The 26561-nt window shown below is 41.2% G+C and overlaps 1 protein-coding gene across 1 annotated transcript; it reads right to left on the reverse strand.

The window, feature by feature from the left end:
* Positions 1-2572: 2572 nt before the first annotated feature.
* WRNIP1 (WRN helicase interacting protein 1) lies at positions 2573-26242 on the reverse strand. Its single transcript, XM_035552761.2, has 7 exons — positions 25686-26242; positions 17650-17841; positions 16362-16606; positions 9843-10072; positions 4728-4883; positions 3833-3912; positions 2573-3335 (listed from the first exon to the last, which is right to left on the reverse strand). Exons 1-7 carry the CDS (start codon positions 26202-26204, stop codon positions 3060-3062), a joined length of 1698 nt encoding a protein of 565 aa, XP_035408654.1. The 5' UTR covers positions 26205-26242; the 3' UTR covers positions 2573-3059.
* Between the last annotated feature and the right edge of the window lie 319 nt (positions 26243-26561).

The following is a 26561-nucleotide window of genomic DNA, read 5'->3' on the forward strand; positions in this document are numbered from 1 at the left end:
TCTAGGCCATGACACTTCTCACATGCATGTAACAACATAAATGCTAGTATCTAAATCCTCACAGATATGGCAAGCCTTACATCCTGCATTAGTATGTGTTATGCACCTGGTCAGTCACTTCACATTGAAGTTCAGAGCTCCATAAGTAATTATTTTCTGTCTATCACATACGATATCAAGAAAGCTCATGGAAAGGTTTTACAAAGTATGAAAAAATTCTCCCCTTCAAGTACTACATCTAGTCTCATACATTTTATCATTATAATACTACCCTGAACGTCTTAATCTGCTTTTTTTCCAAAGGTTCAGTTACTCTTTATTATGGGACAGACACTATAATTATTCATTAACAAAAGTAGTCATATTATGATTTCACTCATCTCCTCCATTGTTTTCCAACAGATAAAACACAGAGTCCCTGCTACACACCTGAACAGCTGAAGAGTTTACAGCTTACACTTAAGGTATTTTCTTTGTGATATCAGGAATGAGGATTGATCCTTTGTTACCATCTTCTGAAACTTCTATTACTGCATAACTTTTCTATAAAATTACATGAACAACAATCCCCACACATCCATTTATGTTATACATCTATTGGTGAAGAATATTTCATTACCTTCATGGTAAGTCTCACCTAAACAAAAAGTTTCCTGCAGTTTTTAGAGAATTTACACATTCCCCATGTTTTTGTCTTTGTTCCCATTTATCTAAATATCTTGAAAAGGCAGAGACAAATTCAGAAGTATATTCTGGCCTGCTAAACCATCCCATTGTGATGAATACAGTTACATACCTGAGGAAGAAGAACACAATGCATAAAAAATCTGACTCAAACCCTCTAGCAGTACATACACCATTTGCTCAGTTTAATTTCTGAAACATTTAAGTTACACTGTGATCCTTAGCTTAAGTTCTATGCTTTGTTCATGGAGAACAACTTAATGACTACCACCAGGCTGGGAGCCTCAGAACAAAATCAATTCCAATACAAGTAACATTTGGTTAAGAAAAGACAGTAATAAGTTTTTAGCAAAGATTTTTTGGGTTGTGTATTCAAAAACTTTCATCAAGGCTAGAGTCCACCAAGGTATCTTGAAACATAAGAGCAATCAGCTGAATTTCCTCCTCCAGGAAAGTTAGCTTCCTGACTTGGAACCACATCTTCAGACCACAAACCTCCTGGTTTGCAAAAGCTGCTCTGAATGAACTCCAGATGTACAGTCGTGGCATCCCTTTTGATCTAAGCTCCACACAGCACCAAATACCTCAGCTGTTAAGAAATATGTCTGCAACTTGTGTGTACCAGGTAGCCAGCAGGTGGCTGGGTTGTATCACACATGCAGCACAAGAAAGATACAAGGAGCTCAGTATCACTCCAATGCAAACCAGTTTTCCTCCTTCCCTAAAAAATGAAATCGTCATTTACAAATTGAGTTAGGTATCTGAATTTAAAGTTGTTTTTTTTAAACTGTCAAATACTGCAAATGATATAAAGCACCAGTCATTGTTCAGTGAATATAACACATTTGAAAAAACGATTCAATAATTATAAAAAAATGTGTAGTAAGTAAACCTTTAGGAGGGGATTTAGTACCTTTCTGGCACCTCTCAGAAGTCAGCAGAGCCACCTTCTTCATTTAGTGGGGACGTATTATTAGTAGAATAGCAAAAGAAGATCAGAAGTTATACATAAAGCATGCTAAGTTTTGATTTCAGCACATTTCATAAAACTAAGTAGGATCAGCATAGGAATCCCTGACATCCATCAGGTAACCACCACAGGCCTGCTAAGAAAAGTATATGGGGTATGTAGCAAGCAAATCCAGCTGCAACTGCAGTGTGCTCTTCAGCCACGATACACATCCTATTCATTGGCAGTCAGTTTATTCCATGGCACTTTAACAAGTGCAGACAGTTGCCCCAGTGGCTACTCAGCATTTCAATAACGAAAATCTTCTTAGCTAATTATCCACTGTGATTCCAGCCAAAAACAGTCCTCTTATGCTACCCAAGAAGTAATTATCACAGTCATATGCTGTTACAACAGTTACTGGCTTTTCAGCAGACCAGACCACTGCGCACTTAAGATTGAAGAGAAAAAAAAGAAATCAGCACTTAAATGAAGGAATGCTGTCAACATCCGGGACACTGCCATGACCTTATGTTCCACTTAACAGAAATATTCACCCAACAGTCTTGGATGTGGATATGTTTTCATTAGAGAATTTGGCTTTATCTTCCTATTATAAAAGCAGGAAGTCAATTTGTGTGTATCAACTTTCCAATTAAAAACTAACTAATGAAATTGCTAAAACACAACTCAAAATACACGAGGGTGTTTTGCTACCAGAAATCTCCTTTCCAAAAGCTTTTCTCAAAACGTCATGACACTAACATTTTTAAGTGATGTAACTTTATAAACAAACATAATCCAGCTATTTTCATGACTATTCTACTTCCAGAATCATTTTGGACTTGCTGTGGAAAGTAGGCATGATAAAGCTAAAGGAATTTCAAACTTTCAAAACTACACTACTGTCACAAGAATATTTAAACATATGCAAAGACACTGTTTTCAACAACTTTATTGGTTTAATAAATGTTGTTGTACAAAATTTCTCTGGAACATCACAAAAGAATTACAGTGTAATTGTATTTTGCTTATAATATTTTAATGGAGAGGTACAACTTTTTTTTTTTGAAAATAAACATTCTAAAATTTTGAAATGGATACTGATTTTAAAAAGCAGCATGATAATATTCCTTGTCTCTCAGCAAGAGTAAGAAATACAAGTCTCATTGTTTTGTACCATTAAATTTGAATCAGAGGGTGACAATACTATATTGGTTAAGTTTACTTTTGCATTTCCATATTGCTTAAGTGGAATTGTTTACAAAACTACTTTGGAATGACAACAGTAAAATGAGAAATATCTCAGAGGCTCAGTGCTTTGATACTTTCAGCCTCAGGAATACAGGGCTAAAACTATACAGGGAATTTTCATCCCAATACACATTTATAAATCATAAAATGAAAAACATTCAGAGCAAGCCCATCATGTTTTTTGTTCCTTAAAGAAGTCCGTTCCTTTCAGCTCTTCTGGCAGATAGTCCTGTTCTACAGGTTCCTTGTACATGGGGTTATATTTGTAGCCTTTACCATAGCCCAAGTTCTTCATAAGCCTTGTCGGGGCATTTCTCAGGTGCAGTGGAACAGGTGGTAGAGGTCCTGTGTGCATTCTCAGACATTCTTTCACATTGCTGTAAGCCCTGTACACCTCTATAGACTTTGGTGCTCTTGCAAAATACACTACACATTGTGCTAGAATGACCTGGAAACAAGAAAAGGGAAAGTGTTAAATGATTTTTTCTAAGCTGTTTGGGAAAGGGACTGTTATTCAGACATTTTGTGCAGCTTGAGAAGTCCTGTATTTTTATACTGACCTTGCAGGCTACTACAATATGAATATTATTAAACAACAATTCAGTTCTTTATGATATTTGCTTCTAGAAATTAATAACTAATTTAGAATGTCAAAATATATGACTAATTGTAACAGAGAGAAAACAGAAAAGATAGATAAATCTGAAATTAGTTCAAATACCACTTTTTAATATCAAACATGCAGTGAAATTCAAACTACAGCTTCTATTTTTAGAGCTACAATATTCTCTTACTCAAAGAAGTGTTGTGTAGAATGAGCAAATAACTAAATTTGCCTTGTCCTTGCAATCTGTTTCTTTTTTACAATTAGAAATAGTTTTTTTTTTTTTCTTTTTTTAAACAATTTACAGTACTTTAGTATCAGTGAATTAAAGAAGCCTTTACCTCACATTCTGGCATTCCAATAAAGTGACAACCTTGATAAGCAGCAACTGCTTGCGTTAAAGCCAAAGGATCTGCCAGCCCTGCAGAAAAGGATCAGATGAAAGCAGGTTAAAGTCAGTTTACTTTAATCACCTTTTTTTTCCCCTCTTGTAAGAAGGAAGATTATTCATGCACACTGCAAAGGTGCTGTCTCAGATGGCAGATTGTCTGGTACAATACTTGGCAGTACTTAAGAAATACTTTTTCCACCTACAACCTTCCTTTTTCCATGCTGCCCCCAAAAAAACTGAATCTGTTGCCACACAGTGGCAGTCTGAGCAGTAGCAGATAGTGTATGATTCACTTACTTTTTGGAATTGAAAAAGTGGGGAAATACGCTGTATAGACATAGCTTCTCCAAATCTAGTAACTCTTCACCCATCACATGCACTAAAAACACTGCTGCATCTGTTACTTTGGATAAGATGCCGCCTTAAAACTACAGAGCCAGCTATCAAATCTGAAGTTTGTATGCCAGGGTAGGCTTTTAGCTTCCACAGTCACTAAAATAAAGAAAAACCCAGGCATCCCTGAAATACGCATTCTCTGTGACACAAGGTTACTAGAGACCTATAATCACCACCAAAGTTGAAAGAATATATATTAATACACTGCCAAAACCTAACCTCAAAAAAAAAATCTTTGTTTTTCCTGCAGTAGACAGTCATCACAATGACATCAAATGTAGGCTTTTGTGAGCATATACTAAACTTTTGTCAGATATAGCGCATTTCAGTATTTTGTACCTATTCCAAATGCAGCATTTATTACTCCCCGTACCAATCTTTGGAAACCAGAATGCTGGAAAATCTGAATTTAACATAATATTCCAACAAGAAATACTGCAATTGCTTACCTATATCTTCACTTGCAAATCTTACCAGCCTCCTTGCCACGTAGAGTGGATCCTCACCACCTTCAAGCATTCGAGCAAGCCAGTAAAGGGAAGCATTTTCATCAGAGCCTCTCATAGACTTATGTAGGGCAGAGATGCAATTGTAATGTTCTTCTCCTGTTTGGAATGGGTGAGAAGAAACATACAAAGCTATTTGGAAGAAATTAAGTGAGATACATTTAAAAGAAAAGAATATATTTTCCCAAGTCACAGTAGGTAAACATAACCTGCTTTTTCAAGTTCTTTTTATGCATATATTATTATGTTGTTCATCAAAGCAAAGCATGAAGATGCTGAAAACAACCAGAACCATTTCACTAACTATATAAGCATATCAGAGCAACAGCAGATGAAAAGGAAAGTTTTTTTCTTTTAAACATTACAAGGCAAACAATTTGATTTTGATATCCTATGAACTTTCCTTCAAAAGCAGGAAACAAAACTGGTATTTTAAGCAGTTAGGAAGAAGATCTTATATCTCCTAATTCACAATAGGCAAAGTATGAGAATGTATAAACCATCAAACATTGCTTTTTGACAAACACATGTAGGTAGCAGTGAGGAGGCAACAGAAGAGAAAAAAAGTTGTGTAACACTGGTGATATTTTAGAACAAGAAATTTCACATCAAATAAAATTTAAAAATGAAGCATCCAGTAAATGAGACGTGAATTTGCTATATTATACACGGAAAAAAGAAAACATTGCTGTAATTATACAATGACAACACTACAAAATTTGGAGGAAACAGAATCACAACACAGAGCCCTGACAAAACCACTACAAAATGCTGGGTTCAGATGTGGACAACTGCAACCTTTTAGGAAAGGCCCTAAAAATTATAACCAGTTCAAACAACAATAACAAAATTAAATAAAAAGCACCACCACCACCACCACACAACCATCTGAAATATCAGACTGCTAAGTAAGGGGTGGGGAGACAATGATTTACAAGGAAGTGTTTTTTTTTTTTTTAAAACATTAAAGTTTAATATAAGATTAAGTATGAATTCCAAGGAGAAACAAAGCCACTTCACAGATATTTTAGGGCTATAGTTAAAAATACGGGGGCACCATTAGGTATACTGAGACCTCTCCTGCTTGCAACTTTTTTGCCATGCAGCTGGGTTTGATTCTTATGCATATCTTTTAATCAAACTTATAAGAGTATTTTGCTGTGATATGGTTTTTAAACTTTCCACATAATCTGATTTTTTACTTCTCAAAGTGCCTGGCATTCCTTGGCTCACAGCTAACCATATTATGAAGGCAACTGGCTGCGTGCACAGCCATCTGTTAACATTTCTCTTCTTCGTACAGCTAAAAGGATTTACAGCCTCAGGGCCGTATCAGAAGACATCACTGTCATTTGTAGTCCCCGCAAAATAAAAGGCTGCACATGTCATTAAGAAAACCAAAGCCTCCATACCACTGCAGTTGCTCCTTTCAAAGTCAGTAAGACTTCCACCTTCCAGGTCAGAAACTGGGCCCATCTTCCAGTGTTGCTGCTCATGCTGCACTGCGGTTCTGTGGGGAATTCAGAGTGTGCACTCCCAGAGTACACAGGCTTGCAGACAGCTATTTTTGACAGGACTGCACACAAAGAGCCCTGTGGTATGTAGTGATTACTCATGCCAACATAAACAGCATGTCTGTGCTCCGTCATAGCACTTGAGTTAGTGGCAATAAACCCAAGCAGCTGGACTCGCATCATCATCTTGGGAGAGGCGTCTTTTGGTCTCTCAAAAGCAAGACAGCCTTTAAATATCTTGAAAGGTTGGATTTGCCCAGATTTTTGCTTTTTTTGGGGGGGATGAAGTGCTTTTATGCACTGTTTGGGCTACTGTAATGTGTCGTGCCTGGGAATGCCAACTAGAGAGGCAGAAGGAATCCAATGGACAGGTTAGGACCAGAGACACCAACCTTCAGAGTACTTGGCTGAGCAAGGGGACAGTTTTCTCCCTCTGTTTCCTTCCTCAAAGTTATTTGTGTGACTGACTCACCAGCATAATGACAATATTCATACGCTGGACAGACTTATTCAGAAAAAACTGTGGAATTGTACTTAAAATCTCTTTGTCCAATGCATGTAACTGCGTATTTTTCCTTCTGTTGAAACTGCGTATTATGATTCTTTTTTTAAATACGCAGTTTATACTCTACATGAGATACCAGAAACAGTTTAAAAAATTTAGACAAAACTCTTCAGAGACCTGTGTTTATTAGCTCTGTCTCTCATGCCAGTTAGCCACTATGTAGATTCTGGCCTTATGAATTCAGCTTACAGAGATACATATGCAAACTTATCACTGCTGCTCTGCATCCCAGATGCCTCTTGAAATCAAATCTCTGAAGAGTTTTTGGAATCAAAACACAACTGTTCTATTAAGTTCCCACACAGGCAAATACCTTTCCTACGAGAAACAAGACACTTCAGAAAAGGCTTCAGGGAAGATGGTATTTTCTAGAGTATCTAATGTATACAGACACATAAATCATATTGATTCTCATTTTTTTGCCCCTAAATCAGTTATGTGCTTAAGAAGAGTTTTCCAGCTAATTTAAGATGTTCATTTCTCTAAGATCTTATTGATAGTAGACAGGTAAAAAAAAATTCACTGACCATAATTAGTGTCTGGACTCCTTAAGCAATCCCTAATTATAGCGAGCCAAAGTAATATAACAGTCCCTGTCTCACATTATTTCCTGTCTTAGTCAAAGGTATATCAACTGCTCACTGATAAAGTACAGAATAAAGCCTTGGAAGAAAGGCTGAAATAACAGCATGGGTAAAAAGCCTTCTCATTCTGGCCCAGCAGAAAGCAATAAAGCCGGCAAACAAATACAATGGAACAAGGCACCTTCTCTTTCCTCCTTCACAAAATAGGATGGCACAGCAGTTAACATTCTGTAATCTGGAACATTTTATCTCAACATATTTCTCTCCTTTACCATAGCTGACACTGTTGATACACAGATGAAAACAACAATCCTGCCATTATTCTGATTTTTATTTTTGGTATTCATTATTAAATCAGTGGAAGCAGTGAGCCACAATACATAAAAGCAAAACGAGACAATAAAACTCCGTCTTAAAAAAAATCAAGTCTTTGTCCATCTATAGTTCACAATTAATTTAGCTGCTGCATCATTTTCTCCAAAAATCAAAATAAGATGTAACTACAATTAAAAGCTAAAATACAACTAAACAGTTTTTCTTTCACATTGTTAGGGCTGCAGGCTGCGCCTGGCAGCGAAATTTGTCTAGTGGTTTCTTTGTTCTGCCAGCTAAAATACATAGATTATCTACGCAAAGATCTTGGCTGTACCCAAATCAAAGCAATAGGCTAATGCCTGGATTAAGAATAATTTCTTTCCTAGACTGCTCAGTGAGAGTACATGAAGGCATGCACAACTGTATACATTTGGCAAACATTGCTTAAGGTGAGCAAAACTAAACCATATAAAGACTGAATTCCATATTTAAGCAACTCAGGCTGAACACTAATTATCTGGTGCTTGCTATGTGAACACGCTACACTCAAATGTATGCTGCTATCATCATGTTTAGACAGCATCATGTCTCTTCATTTTATAAGGTTGAAGCCCCCACCCTTTTTTAAAAGAAGGCTGCGGATTCCAGCACAAGAAATGAGATTAAAAAAGTATTAAAGCATAATACAAAAATATCAATATTTATACAATAGCCTCTATCCAGAAGCACTTTATACATAAAACATAATAGCTATCGCTATTGTTGCCAAAAGTGGTCAATCCAGACGCAGACTATTCTGCAAAAGAAAGTTTAAAGGCACATACGCAGGCAACTTGTGACTGTGACATTAGCAATCACAGGCTTTTTGCCATTTATACAATCGAGAAAGAGGATTTTCACTGCTGCCACCCATCTCTGAAAGAAAATTTGACAAAAACCACACAAAGCTCAAAGAATTATTGACACACGCTACCTAGACTTCACACAAGCCTTAGGCGGAGTCACTCTGTCATCTCTAACTAAGCAAATAGGCAGAGGATGGCTGGGAGCAATGGCCACAAATGAGTTGTGTGACAGCAGCCACAAGGCGACAGCAAACACACAAGGGACCTACACAGCACAGGAGAGTCGCAACAGTAAACTGGACAGATTTTCCCCTTCCTCCTTCTCCCTAATCATGACTTCTTCCTGCCACATACCCCATAATTTTTTTCTCCTCCCTCCCCCTACCTATCCTCCCCTTCTCAGCTGCCAACATATCAATATCTGCACAGCTGACTTTTACTGACAATGAGCCGTCATCTCCTCTTTGTATCAAGGCTGAGAGCAGGCAAATGCATTGCAAACAACCTCTACAAATTTCACCACAGCTTTTAAGCATTGACAGTTAATTCAGCATATCAGATACAGTGGAAAAACACTGCCTGGCATAACTGTATGATGCTATGGCAGAGTAATTCAAGTATTGCTGAAGAACTAGCACATGCATTCAAGGCGATTCATTTAATTTCAAACATTCACTCCCTGGCCTTTAACCACCTGCATAAAGAGGTACAGGCCAACTACTACGGTGCCTAGCATTGCCAAGTTACAAGTATAGCAAGAGTGGTTACCCCATTAAGAAGCCTGAAATGCAATTAGATTTATGTAACCTGTACTAAGCAAGTTACAAAATGCATTACCTCTAAAAGCAATTCTAAAAATATAAGCAAACTACAATAGAGCACTTCCAACCCTCCAAGAACAAATCTTCTCATCAAAATAGCACTTCACCTTGCAACCCTCTTTGACCTCAATATTCTAATAACCTGAAGGAACAAAGTAATTTCACCATGCGACTGTCTGTAGGACTGCAAGGAAGTCTCTCAACTAACCTATGCTTCCTAAGCAGTGAGAGGAAACTGTTTAGAAGGAATTTCTGGATGAGCCTGCTATACTGTAAAGGAAATGCAACTTTTCAGGCCGAATTTCCGTACAGCCACTGCTTCACCAGAGCAACTGGTATGAAAGGGGAAGAAGCAGCGGGAATTACAGAGGCTCTTCAGAATGCTGCATGGCAGAAACTGCATCAGGTACCCACCTGCTCGATCATATAGGATGTGAGATCGTTGTAGACCTTCCTTTACATGCTCTTCTGTTATCAGAACTCCATCAGCAGAGCATCCTTTGGCAGTACTCAGAGGAGTGGTCTTCCCTGCTGCCAGTCTGGCCTGAAGTGCTAACTGAAGTCCGTTCAATCCAGTCCTTGCATCACCATCACAAAGGTAGGCTAGGGTACTTAGAGCTTTCTCCTCTATGTACACAGGGAATCTGCAACAAAATGACCACAAGCTGTTATCCCACGTTGTGCTCCTCTCATTGCATATTGTGCTAGATATTGCATTTCTTTGCAAAGTCTGCTGAGAGGCAACTGGGCTTACGTTTTGTCCTTAACTCACTCTGTCAGTCATGATTAAGCACTGCAGAACCTGGGATAAAACTGGAATCCTACCCCTCATCCTCCTGTCCAATGCATGTTAAATACAATGGCAGACAAAAAAAAAAAAACAACAAAAAAACAGAAGCTCTCATCTATTTAATCTCCTTATTTTTTCCTTGAGATTACCTCCTTCTCACCAAGTTCAATGGAAACTAGGGGTAGGTTTTTGCCAGAAGCAAAGTTCTGGCACAGTCATTTGAACATCACAAGGTTTTACTCCATCAGCATTTCTCAGATAGCAGTTAGAATTCCTTGGTGAAAGGACAATGAAGAGGTAGGAAGCTATCCAAATGCATGAGATAATATAGTGATGCACAAAGTAACTATTGAGTATTTAAACTAATGGTTACTGACATTAAAAGCTGCTATCAGATATTCTTTAAAAAGCTATGACAAGAGGCATTGATGTAAATCATAAAGCATATATGCATCCCACCTTCTTATTTGAAATGGTAACAGGTACAACTTCAGTCACTGGGGTACAGAAGCTATTTCAGCACAGAGAAAGGCTGTGAAAAACCAGAAGTAATCCCAGTGCACACAAGTCCCTGTTCTTACCATCCACTGCTTTAAGCACACCAGGGCTATGAGAACGCATCATAACAAAAAGGCTGAATTCCAGTGAACACACAACGTAAACAAACAAGACGGGAAGAGCTGAGAAATGTACTAACAGGTGAAGGCTTTGCCATGGTCTCATAGCCCATCTATGGCAAATCTGGGAAAGTAAAGCACTCCAGCTCTTTCTCCAGGTTTTCATTCACTGGGTTGCAATCCCTGCTCCCAGTGCTATGCAAACCAACCTGAGTGCACATTTCACATGCATATCGTTGAGTATTTGACCCTCAAACTTCAGTTGCATAAACAAGTTAACTGCTAAGGTGTTTGCCAGACATAGGATACAGCTGATTTGAAAACAGAAGCCGATGGAGTTACAGCATGACACAAGTAACCACCTTAACTTTGCCATTTCTAGTAACTGGACTGAATATGAACAGTGACACATCAGCAAGGGATTAACGCACAGGACTTGGAGAGGCAATTTCTTATGAAGCCCTTGTGCACCAAATTATTAGGGATTCACCAACAGCCCTGCACCTCATTCACCAGAAAGATTTACTACTGCTATTACCAGTGGTGTACAAAGAGATAATGCCAGGGTTCCCAGACACGCAGCTCTACTAATCTTCATTATTTGGCCCACCTCTTTATGGGGTTATGAAAAATGTTTTTGTTAAGCATGCAGCAGCTGCAAGCAGCTCTGCAGCTACAGGTATTTGAGCAGCTCTGAACTCCCCCTTATTCCCATGCTAGTCAGAATTAGTCTGAACGGCAACATTAGCTTCCAAAAACTTGCATTTGGTGTTTCTAACATCTTCTGTGTTTGAACAGGGAAACAGCAGAGTATAACAACAACGTGCCTTAATTCTGTCAAGTAGCTTATACATCAAGTTACTTGGAAAGCAAGGAGTGATGCTCACTCTCACCGCTACAGGTGGGCACCAGATTTTTCTATATGCATTGAAAGCAAAGGCTATCTGTAAAAACGCAGCAGGCAGTACACACAGACATCCTGCTGCTAATACCTCCATCGACAGGGAACAAAACCAAGTATGCAGTGCACTGAGCAAACACCTCGATACACTAGCAGGGCAGATTGAAGAGAAGGTTTCACATGTGAACCTGCAAAGAATCCCAAAAGAATCAAAGTTTCAGAGCCCTGTTACCATTTAATTGCTAAATAAGAGCAGCATAAGAAAGAGGAGTTATATTTCTGTCTCTTCAGTTTCACTACTTGACTGTAAGTGCCCCACTGACTCAACACTAGCATTTAGCATTACAGAAATTAAAATAAAAATACATGACGAGGTATGTAAAAATCTGGTTACAAGCAAGTTCTTGTCCCGCTTCCATGGTGAAATCCAAGTTACAATATACCGGTAACAGAAATTTCACTCCAAATAATGTGTTATATATTGGGCAAATCTAGTCGTTGTCTATAACAACAACAGCACTATACATACAGGCCATGGGAAAAAGCAAACAAACAAAAAACCTTTCACATATGGGCAAGCTGCTTGCGGTGTATTGATGAAGTCAATGATTTGAAATAATGTAATGCTTCCCTAATTCCATAATCTCAGCTCCCTTCTGACTCAGAATTTACAAATGCTGTTTTATACTCCGAATAAGTGAATTCAGTTAATTTTTCTAAGAAATTAAGATCTTAAATCTCATCACTCGCTGTATTTTACATTTTTAAGCCCATCCTATTCTCAGAAGCTCAGGCACCCTACACCCTTTCTCTTTACCCTGACTTCCCCACACCCTCAAACTCTGAGGCAGAATAACTCCCATAGGTTCTGACCTCTTCACAAGCTCCTGAACCTCTTGCAGACGGGCGGTCTTGTTTTTTTTCCACTCTCCAAAATTAACACAGAACACCCCCTGGATGCCAATGCTTAATGTTACTACCTTGTAACTGACGATACTTGGAGACAAAAATAAAAACAAGCCAACAGGGACACCCCAGTATCTCTCACTCACTGAGCCGAAGGTGATATACTAGCTCAAGTAATGGAAAACTACCACCATGGGATAATAAATCATTCTTCCAATTCCCTCCTTATCACAATATCCTCAACACAGTTAGTGCCAAGAACCAATATGAAACGTAGCATCAACTACCCGTAAAACCTGTACAAAACCAGAGTTTGATACAATGAGAGTAGATGCAAGGAAGTCCAAGCAAGGAGAACCTGTACGATGAAAGGTTTAGAAATAATTGAGCAGAGCACGAGATAAAGTATCCACCGCTTCTTTCACGTATAAATCAGTACATTACGGCATTCATAACGCAATTATTTTCACTACAGTCACTCCTGGACAGATTGAAACAGTTTTATGGGCAAATATAACTCTTCATCTTAAACGAAGCAGCATGACATCAATTGTTCCCAGCCTTACAGCATTGTCTTTGAAGAAGGCCTCATCCGAGCAACTCTATTTTCAGCAAGGAAATTAGACGGGTGTTTCAAAAAGAGAACAATTTTCAAAAGGTGTTCAACACCCAAGACCCAAAGGAAGCCCATGTTAAATACTGATTTATAAACCAGCAAATTCAAAACCTGTCAGTACCTGTAATATAGCCACTAACAAGCTGAATTGCGTGATGTCTAGGCTTGCCAACAACAAACTGGGAATCTTTCATTTCAATCAGCTGCATGCCTTCTGGGCTACCTAACTTCAATACATTAATCTACCACCCAGTTTACCACCTGACAAATCAGAGAGCACACTCTGAGGGCGGCACCTAAATAATAAAAAGTCAAGAATTAAAAGAAGAATTTTATTTCCTCTGTCAGTGACACAGCACAAGTGTACTGCATCAGTGCATAGCTGGTACAGTTTGTGCTGTTACTGAGACAGCAAAAACCACAAGCAAAATCTCAGCAATATAAAGCATCTTTCACATTCACGTCTCCTTTCTTTTCTTCTTCATGACTGTAAACTTCCTTTCATAATCTCCCCTCTTTTAGTTTATTGCAGGCTTTATGAGGCACCATTTGATGGCAGCGAAGCTGATGAAGATGTAACACAAAGCACATCTTATCCTGAAGAAACCCAGTAACTCATACAAAAACTGTTAAAGAAACTTTGTAAGTGCAATGACATCACACAGAAAAGGATACCAAATTCTGTAATGGCTTCCAGTGGTTCTAGTTCAGCTTTACAGCAAGAAAAGGATGCAGTGGGATGAAAAAAGCCAGGTGATCTAATCCTATCGGAAACCTTCAGCAACAGAGGAAGCAAGACAAGAGAAAGCCACTGAGAAAACTTAAACAGATTCTAGTAGAGCACACTTTCCTTTTGGTAACTGCTGCACATGCACGCAGTGCAGAGCCAATGAAACCTGCTGAATCATTCCGCAGCGGCTGCATTCTCACTGAGCTCGAATATACACCTGTAGAAACTGTGAAAGACCCACCCTCACATTATTCCTTCAGGTAAAAGAAGAGACCACAAAGAATCATCCTCTTCTTCAAAATCTCACCTAGGTCAGATATCATGTCAGAAAAGTGTGATACCTTATATCTGATAAAATATATCTGATAAAATGATTCCAAGGAGCACATGCAGAACTTCATACTGCATGTGGTTTGGACAGGAAAACTCACTCCTTGAGGAGATTAAATCCATAATACAACATCCACGCCTCTTCTGTCCTCTGGCTGGATCTCTGCATCCCTTCTAAAGTGGGTATGCCTCACATATGGGGACATGCTGCCTTACAGCACCTTTTCCAACTCTGGAACAGATGTGAGCACAGTGAACAATCAACTCCACTGTAATTTGTGATATACTTTTGTTTATTCTTCAGGACAGCATGAACTCTTACCTGCCTGCATCTAACGCTAGCCCTGCTTCATAGAGGCAGGGGGATAAAGAGATAAAAGAAGAGATGCAGCTGCTCCTGCAGGGTAGTAGGTGGAAAGGAAATGAAGGATCAAAAATGGCACGGAGAGCGAAGCAAGAAGGAATTAAGGAGGAGACCAAAAACTGAACCACAGCAAGGGACAGGGCGGTTTAAAAAAAAAAAAAAAGCCAAACTCAACAGCAACAGTATGTATTAACTACACACCAAAACCAGACAGTGGTAGGAAAGATAAGAAAAGTTGAACACACAACTGTAACAAAAGCTCTAAAATTCCTAGTTCTATTTTCATTTTAAAATGTCTGGCTCCTGCTTAGTCACTGGTATGGGGCACTCTCTCTTCATGGATAGATTTCTGAAACCATGCTAGTCTGACAGCCTGCCTGCCAGACTTCTTTCGGTTTGATTAAGCACCACACCACGCTGTTTAAATCATCCATAGCTAACGGAAGGTTACAGATACGAGAGTCTAGCGAAACCCAAACCCAAACAACTGCAGCTGAAACTATGCCTTCTACTTTAATCCCATACATAAAGGAAAGTCTCCAAACCCCAGTCAGGGTGTAGCCACAACCACAGCTGTGTCATTACATTAAAGATGACATGCTGTACTGCCCTCTCTTCTAAAAGTCACACTACTACAACATGCAAAAGCTATAAATGAGTAAAAGTGAGGCATCGTACGCTGGTGGAAAAAAAAAAAAAAAGAAGTGGAGGGAGGAAGGGACAGCTTGTATTCCCTGCCCTGACCTCAGCATTCAGGTTACTGGTTCTTATTGATTCTATTCTGTGATAATGCTAAAAGGAAAAAGTGTACTCCCTTCTATTTATTGCATCAAGAGTGCCTGTCCAACTAGCACCACATTAATGCGCTGTAAATTACTAGCAGTACACACAAGCATCACCATGAAGAAACTGTAACAACATCTTGTGTGAAAGTAGCAGAATCAAGCATTATTCTTATTTGCCAGCTAGCCATTTCAGAAGGCAGATGTACGTCCATAGGGGGATGTATCTTGAGCTTGGTATTTCCAAAAACTCTCCCAAATGTTTAACACTACTATCTGGTTTGGACAAAAAGGGGCAGAGAAAAACAAAATATATTTTAAGATAATCTTTTAACATCTCACAGCAAATACCATCCCCAGCATACTGTAAAACATACCATAGCACTTATGCTGCAGCTAAAACACAGTAGTACTCTCTCTTGATCTCATTCCAAAAAAATCTCAGAAAACAACAAACTTCCGTCAGGCACTTCCAAGCTAATTTAATAGGGGATGCCCCATCTGCCACTTAATGGTAATGCGATGTTTTTACAACCACTAACAAGAAGTAACACACATTAGGACACGACAAAGACTCAGTTACAGGCTTCCACAGCAAATCCCCAGCAGCAGAATGGATTTAAATATCCTGGGGGGTGAGTCAGGAGCTACAGATCCAAGTATAAAACTCTCCTAATCCAGATGGTGAGATTATGTTTTGGATGGAGACCCAGTGCTTTGAATTCTCTCTCTCCTGTCACCCCCCCGCCCTTGCCATATGCTGCCACCTCTTTTCTTTACTATCAGAAGTGGCTAGGGTTTCTCTTCCCACCCCCCAACTGCTTCATCGTCTCCCTGGCAGGCAGTCAATTCCTCAGGCTGTGCGCGTTAACACCCTGCAGCCCATAAAGTACTCACTCCGAGCTCTCGCTGCTGCTGCCAGTTGCAGAGCTGTCGTGCTGGTCATCTTTGCCCAAAACCTGGACCCCTAAAGACCTGACGGCCCGCATCAGAATCGTCTCCATCGCCTCAGCTGAGAGCTTCTCCAGAACGATCACCCGGCATCGGCTCAGGAGAGCGGCATTGACTTGGAAGGACGGGTTTTCTGTCGTCGCTCCTATCAGAGTCACTGTCCCGCACTCAACGTGAGGAAGGAAGGTGTCCTGAGCATGGGAGGGAAGCAGAAAAACCTGATCTCCATCAATGACAACCTCAAGCATCCCATGTGAGTAGGCTATCTGGCATTTTCAAATATTTTTTTCTGGTGTTGTGAGTCTTTGGGTTCCCTGTTGATGTGACAAATAACCTCACTGACAAGGCACCTCATCAGTTCGGCTAATTAAATGATTTGATTTCATGCACAGAGCACACAGTGGGCTGCTCACCTTGATAACCCATGCCTGCACTGAGAATGACCCTCCCAGCTGAAAAGGAAGTGTCAAAAATCCGCAAAGTTTTAGTTTATGTGACTGTTTTATTGTTTGGCAATCAAAATACCATGAAAATAACTTATCTAATATAACAAATAATGAGGCTACTTCTAACTCCTTCAACCAATGTTTAGGGCTACAGTTCTCTACCTAATTGAACAGGATGTCTCAGAAAACTGTAGGATCAGAACATGGTGCCATATAAAAATTTAACCAGCAGGACAAAATCTGAGCTTTCCATGGCATGACTAAAGGCAATAATACCTAGGAAAAGAAAAATTAAAAAACTACAACACTCAAGCAATGGCTGCAGCAACATATTACACCAAAGTACCATGCCATGCTTTAATTTTCTGTTTTCACAGGGAAGAGTGCACAACATTAAGGCGAACACACCCTATACACATCCACATTCCAGACCTTTTTAAAGGTAACATGGAATTTAATCCCCAGCATGGAGGCTGAAATGAAGATAGGTACAGCAAACGCTACTAACATGTCTTTGGAGAAAAAAAATTTCAGGAAAACATCACACAGAGCCCAGCATGCAAGTCAGCTACAAGTATAGCTCAGCCTTTTATTTAAATCTTCGAATAACAGTAATTACACATTGATGCTTGGAAGTTAGTTACGAATTTAATTTTCATAACTCTAATTTATTTACTACAAACATTAAAAACAAAAGCCCAAAGTGCGCTACCATCTTAAGGCAAAGTGGGGAATTTTACAGAAGTTCCGACAAAAGCTTTTTCCAAAAAAGTGATGTAGTACAATACCTGCTGAGATTTGTTGAAACGATGGATCTCGTCAATAAAGAGAATGGTTTTTCTCTTGAAGAGTCTTTTTTCATTCTGGGCTTGACTGATGACATCTCGAACATCATTTGTCTTGGCACTTGTGGCTGACAGTGTCACAAACCTTGTGCCGGTCTTTTTGCTGCTGTTGGCTATGATGTGTGCCAGGGTGGTCTGAAACAGCGGTAGGAGCTAGCCTTGCAACAATCATTTTGGATACAGAAAGTACTCATGCGAAGACAGTACATAAAGAGCAAAGCTATATATTTAGGACATAGGGACAGTGCTGACAGTTTAGAGAGTAGGATATTTTAGTTCACGCTATTGTGGCTGCCAATTCCACCACTGCATTTCTAGGGCCTGCACTTTTAAGTATCAGTCTCAATATTCTAAGTGCCAGCAGTGACAGCTGCCTCCTTTATCACTGAAGGAAAACTCTTCTCCAAATACGCTGCTGTCATAGAAGATGGGTTGACTACAATTCACCACGCAACTATTTTGTAGAGTACATTAAAGAATAAAGAGCTGGACCATTCCAAGATACCTGCAGAAGAACTTACTGTGCAATTACTTAAGAAAGAAAAAGGTACATACACATTGTTAACTAAAGCTTTTTCTATTTCCACCCCCTTGTAATAATGAAATTAATCAAAAAGCAGTTCTCTACAAAAGCATGAGTGTTAATGCCGAAAAATTATATGCAGACCTCAGAAAACATAACTCTAAATCTAAATAGTCAACAGTAACCAAGTGCTGGCTCAGGGAAGTAAAGGGCTGCTGGCTGAACAAAACATTGCCTGGTTTTAATGAGCACTCACATCGTCTTCCTTTCCTTGTAGACAACTCCTTCCCATCAGAATTTATTTATAGGGAATTTCACCGCGCCTACTAAAGCAGAGAAGCAGCCTGCAGCGCTACCTTGCACACAGATTGAGTACACCTGAACACGGGCATAGTTTTCAGTCCTGCCTTCACTCCCCTCTGTAAAGGCAGGTGTATCTGCATGTCTCGAGCACCGCATCTCTATTTGAAAGTACTGCTAGAGGAAAAACGGGTGATTCTTCCATCAGTCTCACTTCTAGTAAAGGAGCCCAAGGAGACAGAAGCCAGGAGAGCCTCAGCAGCTGAGGAGCAGAACAGGTGCTGACAAAACTGCTTCAGAAGATATTCTAGGTACTCAGGTTAATGCAGCAAGTGCTCTAAACCTGATCGTCTTGCAGAAAGACTGCAGGAGCAACCACCTACCAGACCACTGCTAGTGGGGCTGCCGGGACCTCCTTCGCTGCCCTACCAGCATTGCTGTCTCTTTAATGGATTTCCACATCCCGAAAACAGCCAGACAAAGATGAGAGAAGAGAAGCTAAGGGGAAGGATATATAATTATTTATCCTTGCTTTAGCTTTAGTAAGGGGTTCCTGACTGGTTTCAGAAGAGGTGTCATTTTATCTCTTGATACAAGATATGAACCCTGTGTCAGATCCCCTCATCTGCTGCAGCTCAAAGCGCCAGCCCCTTCCCTCCTGAGAATGCTGCAGAAGACAAGACTTGAACGATACTCTGGAAAGTGCTCACAGCCAAGCCTACAGACATCAGGGAGGGCTGGGAGACCAGGAAAAAAAGGTGATACTTAAGACTTTGTTAACAGAATAAAACCATAAAACTAAAAGTTAGCGTTTCCTTACAAAAGCGACTTGATTCAGAATGTACCTTTGGAGGATTTATCCATACCTCAAAACCACTGAAAGCATGGAAAACCCCAATATATCAAAATGTGAAGATGAAAAAGAAAAAAGTACCTCTTCTTTCTCTAAAAGTAGCAGTGGTGAGAGGAAAAAAACAAACAAAAAAACCCAAATGGCTATTCTTCTTATAGCTCCACTTCAACTGGTAGCTCGCACTTATCAACATCAGGTCACACAGATGAAGGGCCTAGTTACGGTCAGCATAAGTCTAAGAACAGGTCTAAATCGAGGCATTCAAGTCTGCAGAGATCACTTTTTCTACACCCAGAGTGAACATGTTTTTTCTTTCTATCAATCAGCACAGCTGGTATTGCGAGTCAAAACTCACAATTTTTGCAAGATATATGAGTATAGCAAATGATAGTCATTAGCAAAAAAGAAACTGATTTTAGCTGAAGCCCAATTTATTTTCCTGCTTTTTCTCAAGCAGAAGCCAGTATTATGCTACACAAAAAGTCAAGAACCATGACTCATTAATAACCTTCAACTTGAGCCTGCAGTTACTTATTTCCAGATCTACTACACACAGAACACCTGAATACCAAAGCTCTCATCCACTGGAAATTTCTTCATGCCAACCCGACTTAGGACTTCCTTCCCCAAAGGCTGCAATAAACCAAGATTTAAACACAGAAAAAATCCCACCAACCAAACAAAACACTAACCAAACAAGCCCACTCCCAGCAGCAGTGCTACTGGTTCCTCCATGCTTTGATACTAGCTATGAATGAAATAAAAGTAGTCCTGGATTAAAGCACACCTCTGAATGTCAGAGCAGCTAAGTCCCTCAGATTTGCTGGTTTGGTTAGTAGGATGCTTGTAGCAGGAGACAAGAACTTTCTGCACACCTATGAGTTTCCTTGATTGTGCAGCTCTCTTTGAACGTAACCTATTTCCTCATTCTGTGCTGCCACTAGTAAATGCAACCTCACCTCCAGGGCTGGAAGAAAACAGGAAAAATCAAGTACAAACGTAGCCTGTCCCACTTATGCTGATGTTCAATGACTTTGCATTACTAATTGGAAACAAGGTGGTGTTTTCATTTTTGCAGCTTTATACCAGGTGATTAAATACCACCCACTGCACAGCCCCTTCTAGGGATTAAGAGCAATAATGCCTCTCTCTCTTCAGAAAGTGAAATTGAAAAACTTGGAAGGGTTGTGTATACGATCAGATCATAGCAAAGGAGACCCTAGTCAAGAAGTTGTCTGTGAAACCTAAGGTCATCCTTACCTCACTGCACTGGAAGATCAGGCAGACCTTGTTAACGAATCTGCCCATGGCTTCCTGTTCACAGAGCCTTCCCCTGTTTGCTCTTAAATTGCACGAATTTGGCAAAACAGCTGTTGTAGATGCTGGTCAGAGAAAACACACTGAGTCTTAAGTGTCATCTACATTGCTTTCAGCAGTCATGCTGTGGAGCTCCTGCAAGGTGTGCAGAACAGCTCACACTCTTCTGTTCCTGTCTCTCAGCCTCTTCCCGAGGAGCTGACATTCATACTACACTTTATGGGAACACACTGCAGTGCAGGAGCTCTCTTCCAACATACATGCTTCTCCCAGCTGGCTCGCTACATCTGGAGACCCTACAAGTCTACAATCACGTTATCGGAGTTCTACTCCAGCATCCTGCTGCCCTCCGCCATGACATTCCCTGTACTTTTGCCTCTTCCTTTATCCTGCCAAGATTTCTCTATCTTTGTTTCCACGGTGTTACCATCGGCAGCCTCCCCTCACCCCTTAGCCCTCCCTCCGAGGGCAGCAGGGCCACAGCGCACTTGATGACCAGTCACAACAGGCCACGCCTGGTCGCACAGCCTTGTGAAGTGCCAACGGTGCCAGCACCCTTAGATTGCAACTGGGAAAGCAGCTCTCTGGGATACAGCTTTAAAAAAACTGGGGTCTGTCCTATCCAACACCACTGAGTTGAACCCAGGCTACCACGCCGTGTCACAAGAGACGCGGGCAATGAGTCAGGTTATGCCTAAAGGAAATTGCCAGGACAGCAGATGAGCATGGCTCAGGGACGCTGCCTACTGAGATAAATACAATCAAAAGTGGCAGCAGTTGGCATTTATATAAGGGCAGATGCTATTCTTACTCCTCTTGTTTGGTTCCTCACACCCCAAATAGCCCACGGGGAGACTACTGGAGGAGTAAGGTGTCATTGAACAACAGCAAGTGGCTTCCAGCACTTCCAAAATCCAAACCAGACCTGGCATAAACAGAGGCAAGGTCACTGCATGGCGTTTTCTGAAGCAGAGCTGTGCCCTCATTTGCTCCATCCAGGTTTGTTCCATCATGCTTTACAAACACAATGAGCTAACTCCAGTCTTCTCTTCTCAGAGAACTACACAAAGATATTGCCAATTTAAATTGACATACGCAAACTCAGGCATGCAGTTTTTGAACACTTCTTCCATGTAACTGCAAAGATGAACCCATTTTTCAGAGCTGTTCTGAACTCTATGCTACCGTAAAAGAGACCGCGCATTTTCAGCTTAAAATTGCCAGCTGTGTTTCAAAGCACTGCATGATAATCTTGAATAAAAACAGAAATAAGAAGAAGAAATAAGGGACTCCTGGAAATAAAACAAACTCAGTGGAGATCTGATGGAAACTTCAAAGACCACTTGCGGTTGTTGGGCATTTTTAAAAAACATTTTGCACTATATCAACATGGCATATTTTAACTTAGTACCAGATTGCATACACAGACCAAGAAAATCACGCATGAACATTCTGTCATGTTGTTTACAGGAAGCAGGTTCCAGCTACTTGTTGCCTTCTTTTTTCCCCTCATTAAACGACATACGTAAGAGGGAATGTTTACCATATTTAAAAACAGAACGTTCAGGTTTATAAAGCTTAAACCGTATCTGTGGCAGCAAAACTATTCTCTGCTCAAGTTACTCGTGTCCCCCTGCTAACTCTACTAAAATTGGTGCCCCATGGCAGACAAGCAAAAATGTAAATCCCTGCATTAAGGTGTCATAAATCATAGTGCAGCTTACTCGGATTACACTAGGATTCATACAGGCTTTAAAAAATTTGTGTAGTCAGGATGAATAAGCTAACTGTTCATAAGTTAATAACCACAGCATCTCTTTGAGGCAGTGTTTCTTCTTCTGGCCTGCGACTGGTCAGCTTCTTAAAGTGGAAAACACATTCATGGGTTTAATACTTAGTAGTCACAAAATTAAAGAAAATGGAGTCAAAGCAAGTTCAACTAAAGCACTTTGGCTTCGTAAGAAATTAGGATGACAAAAGTACAAAGATCACGCTCCCTTAAAGTAAGAAGGCACAACACAAATGAAAATTCAAAAAAAGAAAGTTAGCCCTCAACAAAAGTATCCTGATTTTGTCTTTTTGGTTTTGATTGTGCCTCCTTGAATATTCAAGTGCACCTGGGACAAGTTAACTTGATCAGAACAGTACAACGCACAATGCATTTTTAATCAGGTACTGGTTTTGTTATCTTCATAATAAAAATTCTCAAAGTGTTCTTGACCTTCAATATCAAATACTTTTGCAGCAGTTTAATAGCAAAGATTCTCTTCTTGCTCAGAAAGTCTGTTGAACTACAACACCTCTCATAAAAGCCCAGACTGATAAATAATACATAAATTCATTTGAAATTTGTCCCCAAGGGTTAACTCAATGTCCACTTATTTTTTGACTCAGCCTACCCTTTTTAAAAGAAGTATCAGTTAACATGGCATTCGGCTGTAGAAATGGAAAAAAGCACAGATGGATAGCAATAACCAGATTGCATGGGTAGCAGGAGAGTGAAGAAGTCTAAGAAGTCCAAATGACCACCTTACACAGCAATTTGGAGTTTAGACCAATATATTTAATATCCTTTTAGCATGTGCCCACTAATGTACGACTTCTTCTTTGATGGGCAGAGCTTCGCATGTGGGCTTGTTACATTTGAAGCTAGATAATACAGTCATTTGTTAATATTTTTCCCCACTGAAAAGAACTGTGCAACAGAAAGTTTTTAACTATCAGCCCAACTAAGTCCTGAGGCAGTGCTAGTACTTTTCTATTTCACAAGATCATTTAAATATGAACTTTCAGCAACTTAAGCAAATCAAACACTACTTATGGAGAAGAAGGCCTGAAATGAAATTTTACTCCAACACCATCCTAGAAATATTAGTAAGCATCGGTGAGGGGAAACATTCAGCTTTTTGCAGTAGGAGTTCCTGGTTCAGCCAGGCATATATGGTCCTGACACTTCAAAAGAATACATTAAAAGCTAGGTGAAAGAGCAAAGCCTTGGAGCTATTTGTTGAGGGGCAACCTAGAAAAGAGATGAACTAGCCAAGAAATTAAGTATCTGGAGAGAGAGTACCAGACTTTGGAACTGTTCCTGATGGGGCAAAAGGGACAGTCCTTATGCAAGTCCCAAGTCTAATCTGATGAACAGCAGAATTTGGTGAAAAGCAAGCTTACTAAATACAACTCCACTTGTGGTATATAAGCAAGGAAGACAGGTCCTGAGAAAGGAGAGTGAAAGCTTCATTACTACAGACATGAAACTGACCACTCGTTATTCAAAGCCTATCTTAGGCACCACAGGAGGTTCCAAAAGCCTTGTAACACAACTAAGTTATCACCACCTCACCAACAAGCATTTCTACAGGCTTTCAAAGAAGGTGCATTCATCAGAACACAATCCAAAGCCTACTGAGTCCAGTTCTAGTTTCCAGAGACTGTATGTGGCCTTCACTTTGTGACCACTGTGTTTGGAACATATTTTTTTCCTAAGGAACAAGGGCTTCAAGAAAGACCAAGCAAGCACTGCTAATACAAACAACCAGAAACCAAAGACAGAATAACACGAAGAAACATGAAAGTAGGTCCCTGAAAGTTACTTATTTAATAAACTACTAGACTACTAATTAACCAAAGAGTTTAACTCCACTTTTCTCTCCAGCTATCTTACTTCAGTCAATCAACCTCTCCTTTAACAAATTCGTAGAATGTGCTTTTCTTTATCTCATTGGGTTTTCCTGATATTACTGTGGTACTTTAAAGGAAGTAGCAATTATATAAGCTCACCACCTGTTTCTTTTCAGGTACATGTTATCTAGCCTGAACAACCTACTGCATCTTTGCCAACAGTAGCCATCTATTATTCTCATACCTGCTCCTTATTAACTGTGATTAACTGTAATTAACCATGATTATTATTCAAATACCACACACACGATATCTCTATTTATCTTCAAACAAGTATACTAAGAAAAACAAGCTGCAATTCAGTCCTTAACTCCTCTGCTCGCACCAATTCATTAGTCATTATTTTCCCTAGCCCAGATTTCCCATATATGCTCTCGTTCATAGCCAAGACATATATATATGCAAAACTCAGAGCTGTGTACACATTAGCCTGACAGAGATAACTACATATTCTGTTTGTTTAGCTCCTTCCACCAAAAACTGGGAATACAGGGAAAAATGACAAAATTAGGCTGAGATCTTTGGTGCTCCCACCTGAACACACTTGAGCCATTCATTTGGTCTTTCGCTCACTACAGTTGTGGACCCCTTCACTGTTGTGCTGCAATTACAATGCTGTTGGGGATTTACCACAGCCTGCCCCAAGTATCTTAAAAGGGGCAGAACAAGAGCATGCAGTAGCCAGGATATGCGACCAAAAGCTGGAAGGGTTGACCACTTTTGGTTTGCCTTTTTGAAGATGGATGAGTGCCTAGCACAGTGTACCTAACCACTGTCTTAGCTCCTTTCCACACCAAAGTCTTTTCCTGTCAGGAGACGGAATTTGTGGGCAAAACCAAACCCGCACTCACAGGCCACACTGTAGTAAATTTGACAGTATCTCACCTCTTTTCCTCGATATTTTTTATAGATTCTGTTTTCTTGCTGTTTTCAAGCTTCCCAGCTTTTGCATGTTAGTAACAGCTTTGGAGTTTACTAAAACAAGCCAATTGTCTGAAATGAATCAAGTTTGGCCCGTATAATCCAAATGCAGGCTGTAGGGAGGTTGGCTGGTGAGTGAGTGTGGGTTGCTTACGTTTCATTCTAAAGGCAAGCTGTGTTTTCGCAACCTCTGCAAAAACTAGAGGGCATCAGTCAGCATAAAGTCAACACAGAAGCCAAAATAATACACGGGGTGGGCAAAAAGAACAAAACGCGAGGGAATACGGAAAAAAAAGAGACACTCTCGGGGTTGATCGGACTTGGAAAGGAACCAGGGAAGACGCTGGGCGTGAGCTGCCGCCGGAGGCCCGGGGCTCCACTCACCTTGCCGCATCCCGGCGGCCCCCAGAGGATGAGGGAAGGGATTTCGTGGGACTCCAGCAGGGACCGCAGCAGGGTCTGGGCGCCCAGCACCCGCTCCTGCCCCACGTAATCCCTCAGCGTGTCCGGCCGCAGCCTGTCGGCCAGGGGCTTCCCCTCCAGCTTCTGCGCCACGCTGGCCCCGCGCAGCGCTGTCCCACCGCCCAGCTCCAGGCCTCCCTCCTCCGGCTTCTCGGCGGCGTCCCCCCGCCCAGCCCCGCTCCTCCCGCCGGGGGCTCCGGGGCTCTGCCCGCCGCCGCGGCCCTTGTGGAAGAGGGAGAAGACGGGGGCGGCCGCCGGGGTGGTCTCCCCCGATGGGACGGCGGCGAGGCGCGGCTTCTTGGAAGGGGGCGACCCGCCCCGCTCCGCATCGCCCTCCCCTGCCTGCAAGCACCGGTCCAGATGCGAGTTGATGAGCGCGCCCGGCAGCTCCCGCAGGCACACCGGGCACCGCACCGCCGCCTCCTCCTCCGCGCCCTCCATCGGTTCCCGCGGCGGGCACCGGCGGGGCAGGAAGCGAGACCGCCCGCCCTCGGCTCCCGCAGCCCTTCGGGAGCTGTAGTCCGCCCCGGCTGCCGCCCAGCCCGCCCCCAGCGGCCGGAGGAGCCGCGGGGAGCCTGGCTGTATGCAGCAGGGCGCAGGGGGCTCCGAGACACACGGCCGCCAACCTGGCCCCCGATAGCCCCGGGGCGAAACGGCCGCCGTGGGCATGGGCCAAAAGCGCGCCTTCAGGGCGTCAGGGCCGCGCAGCCATAGGAGCCCCGGGGCAAACCCCTCAGAGTGAGGCCTGCTCATCCTTAGATTTGTCTTTAAGCTGCTGTCTTCTGCCTTCATGTTGAA

The sequence above is a fragment of the Cygnus atratus genome, chromosome 2 (genome assembly GCF_013377495.2).
Source record: "Cygnus atratus isolate AKBS03 ecotype Queensland, Australia chromosome 2, CAtr_DNAZoo_HiC_assembly, whole genome shotgun sequence".
NCBI classification, from domain to species: Eukaryota; Metazoa; Chordata; class Aves; order Anseriformes; family Anatidae; genus Cygnus; species Cygnus atratus.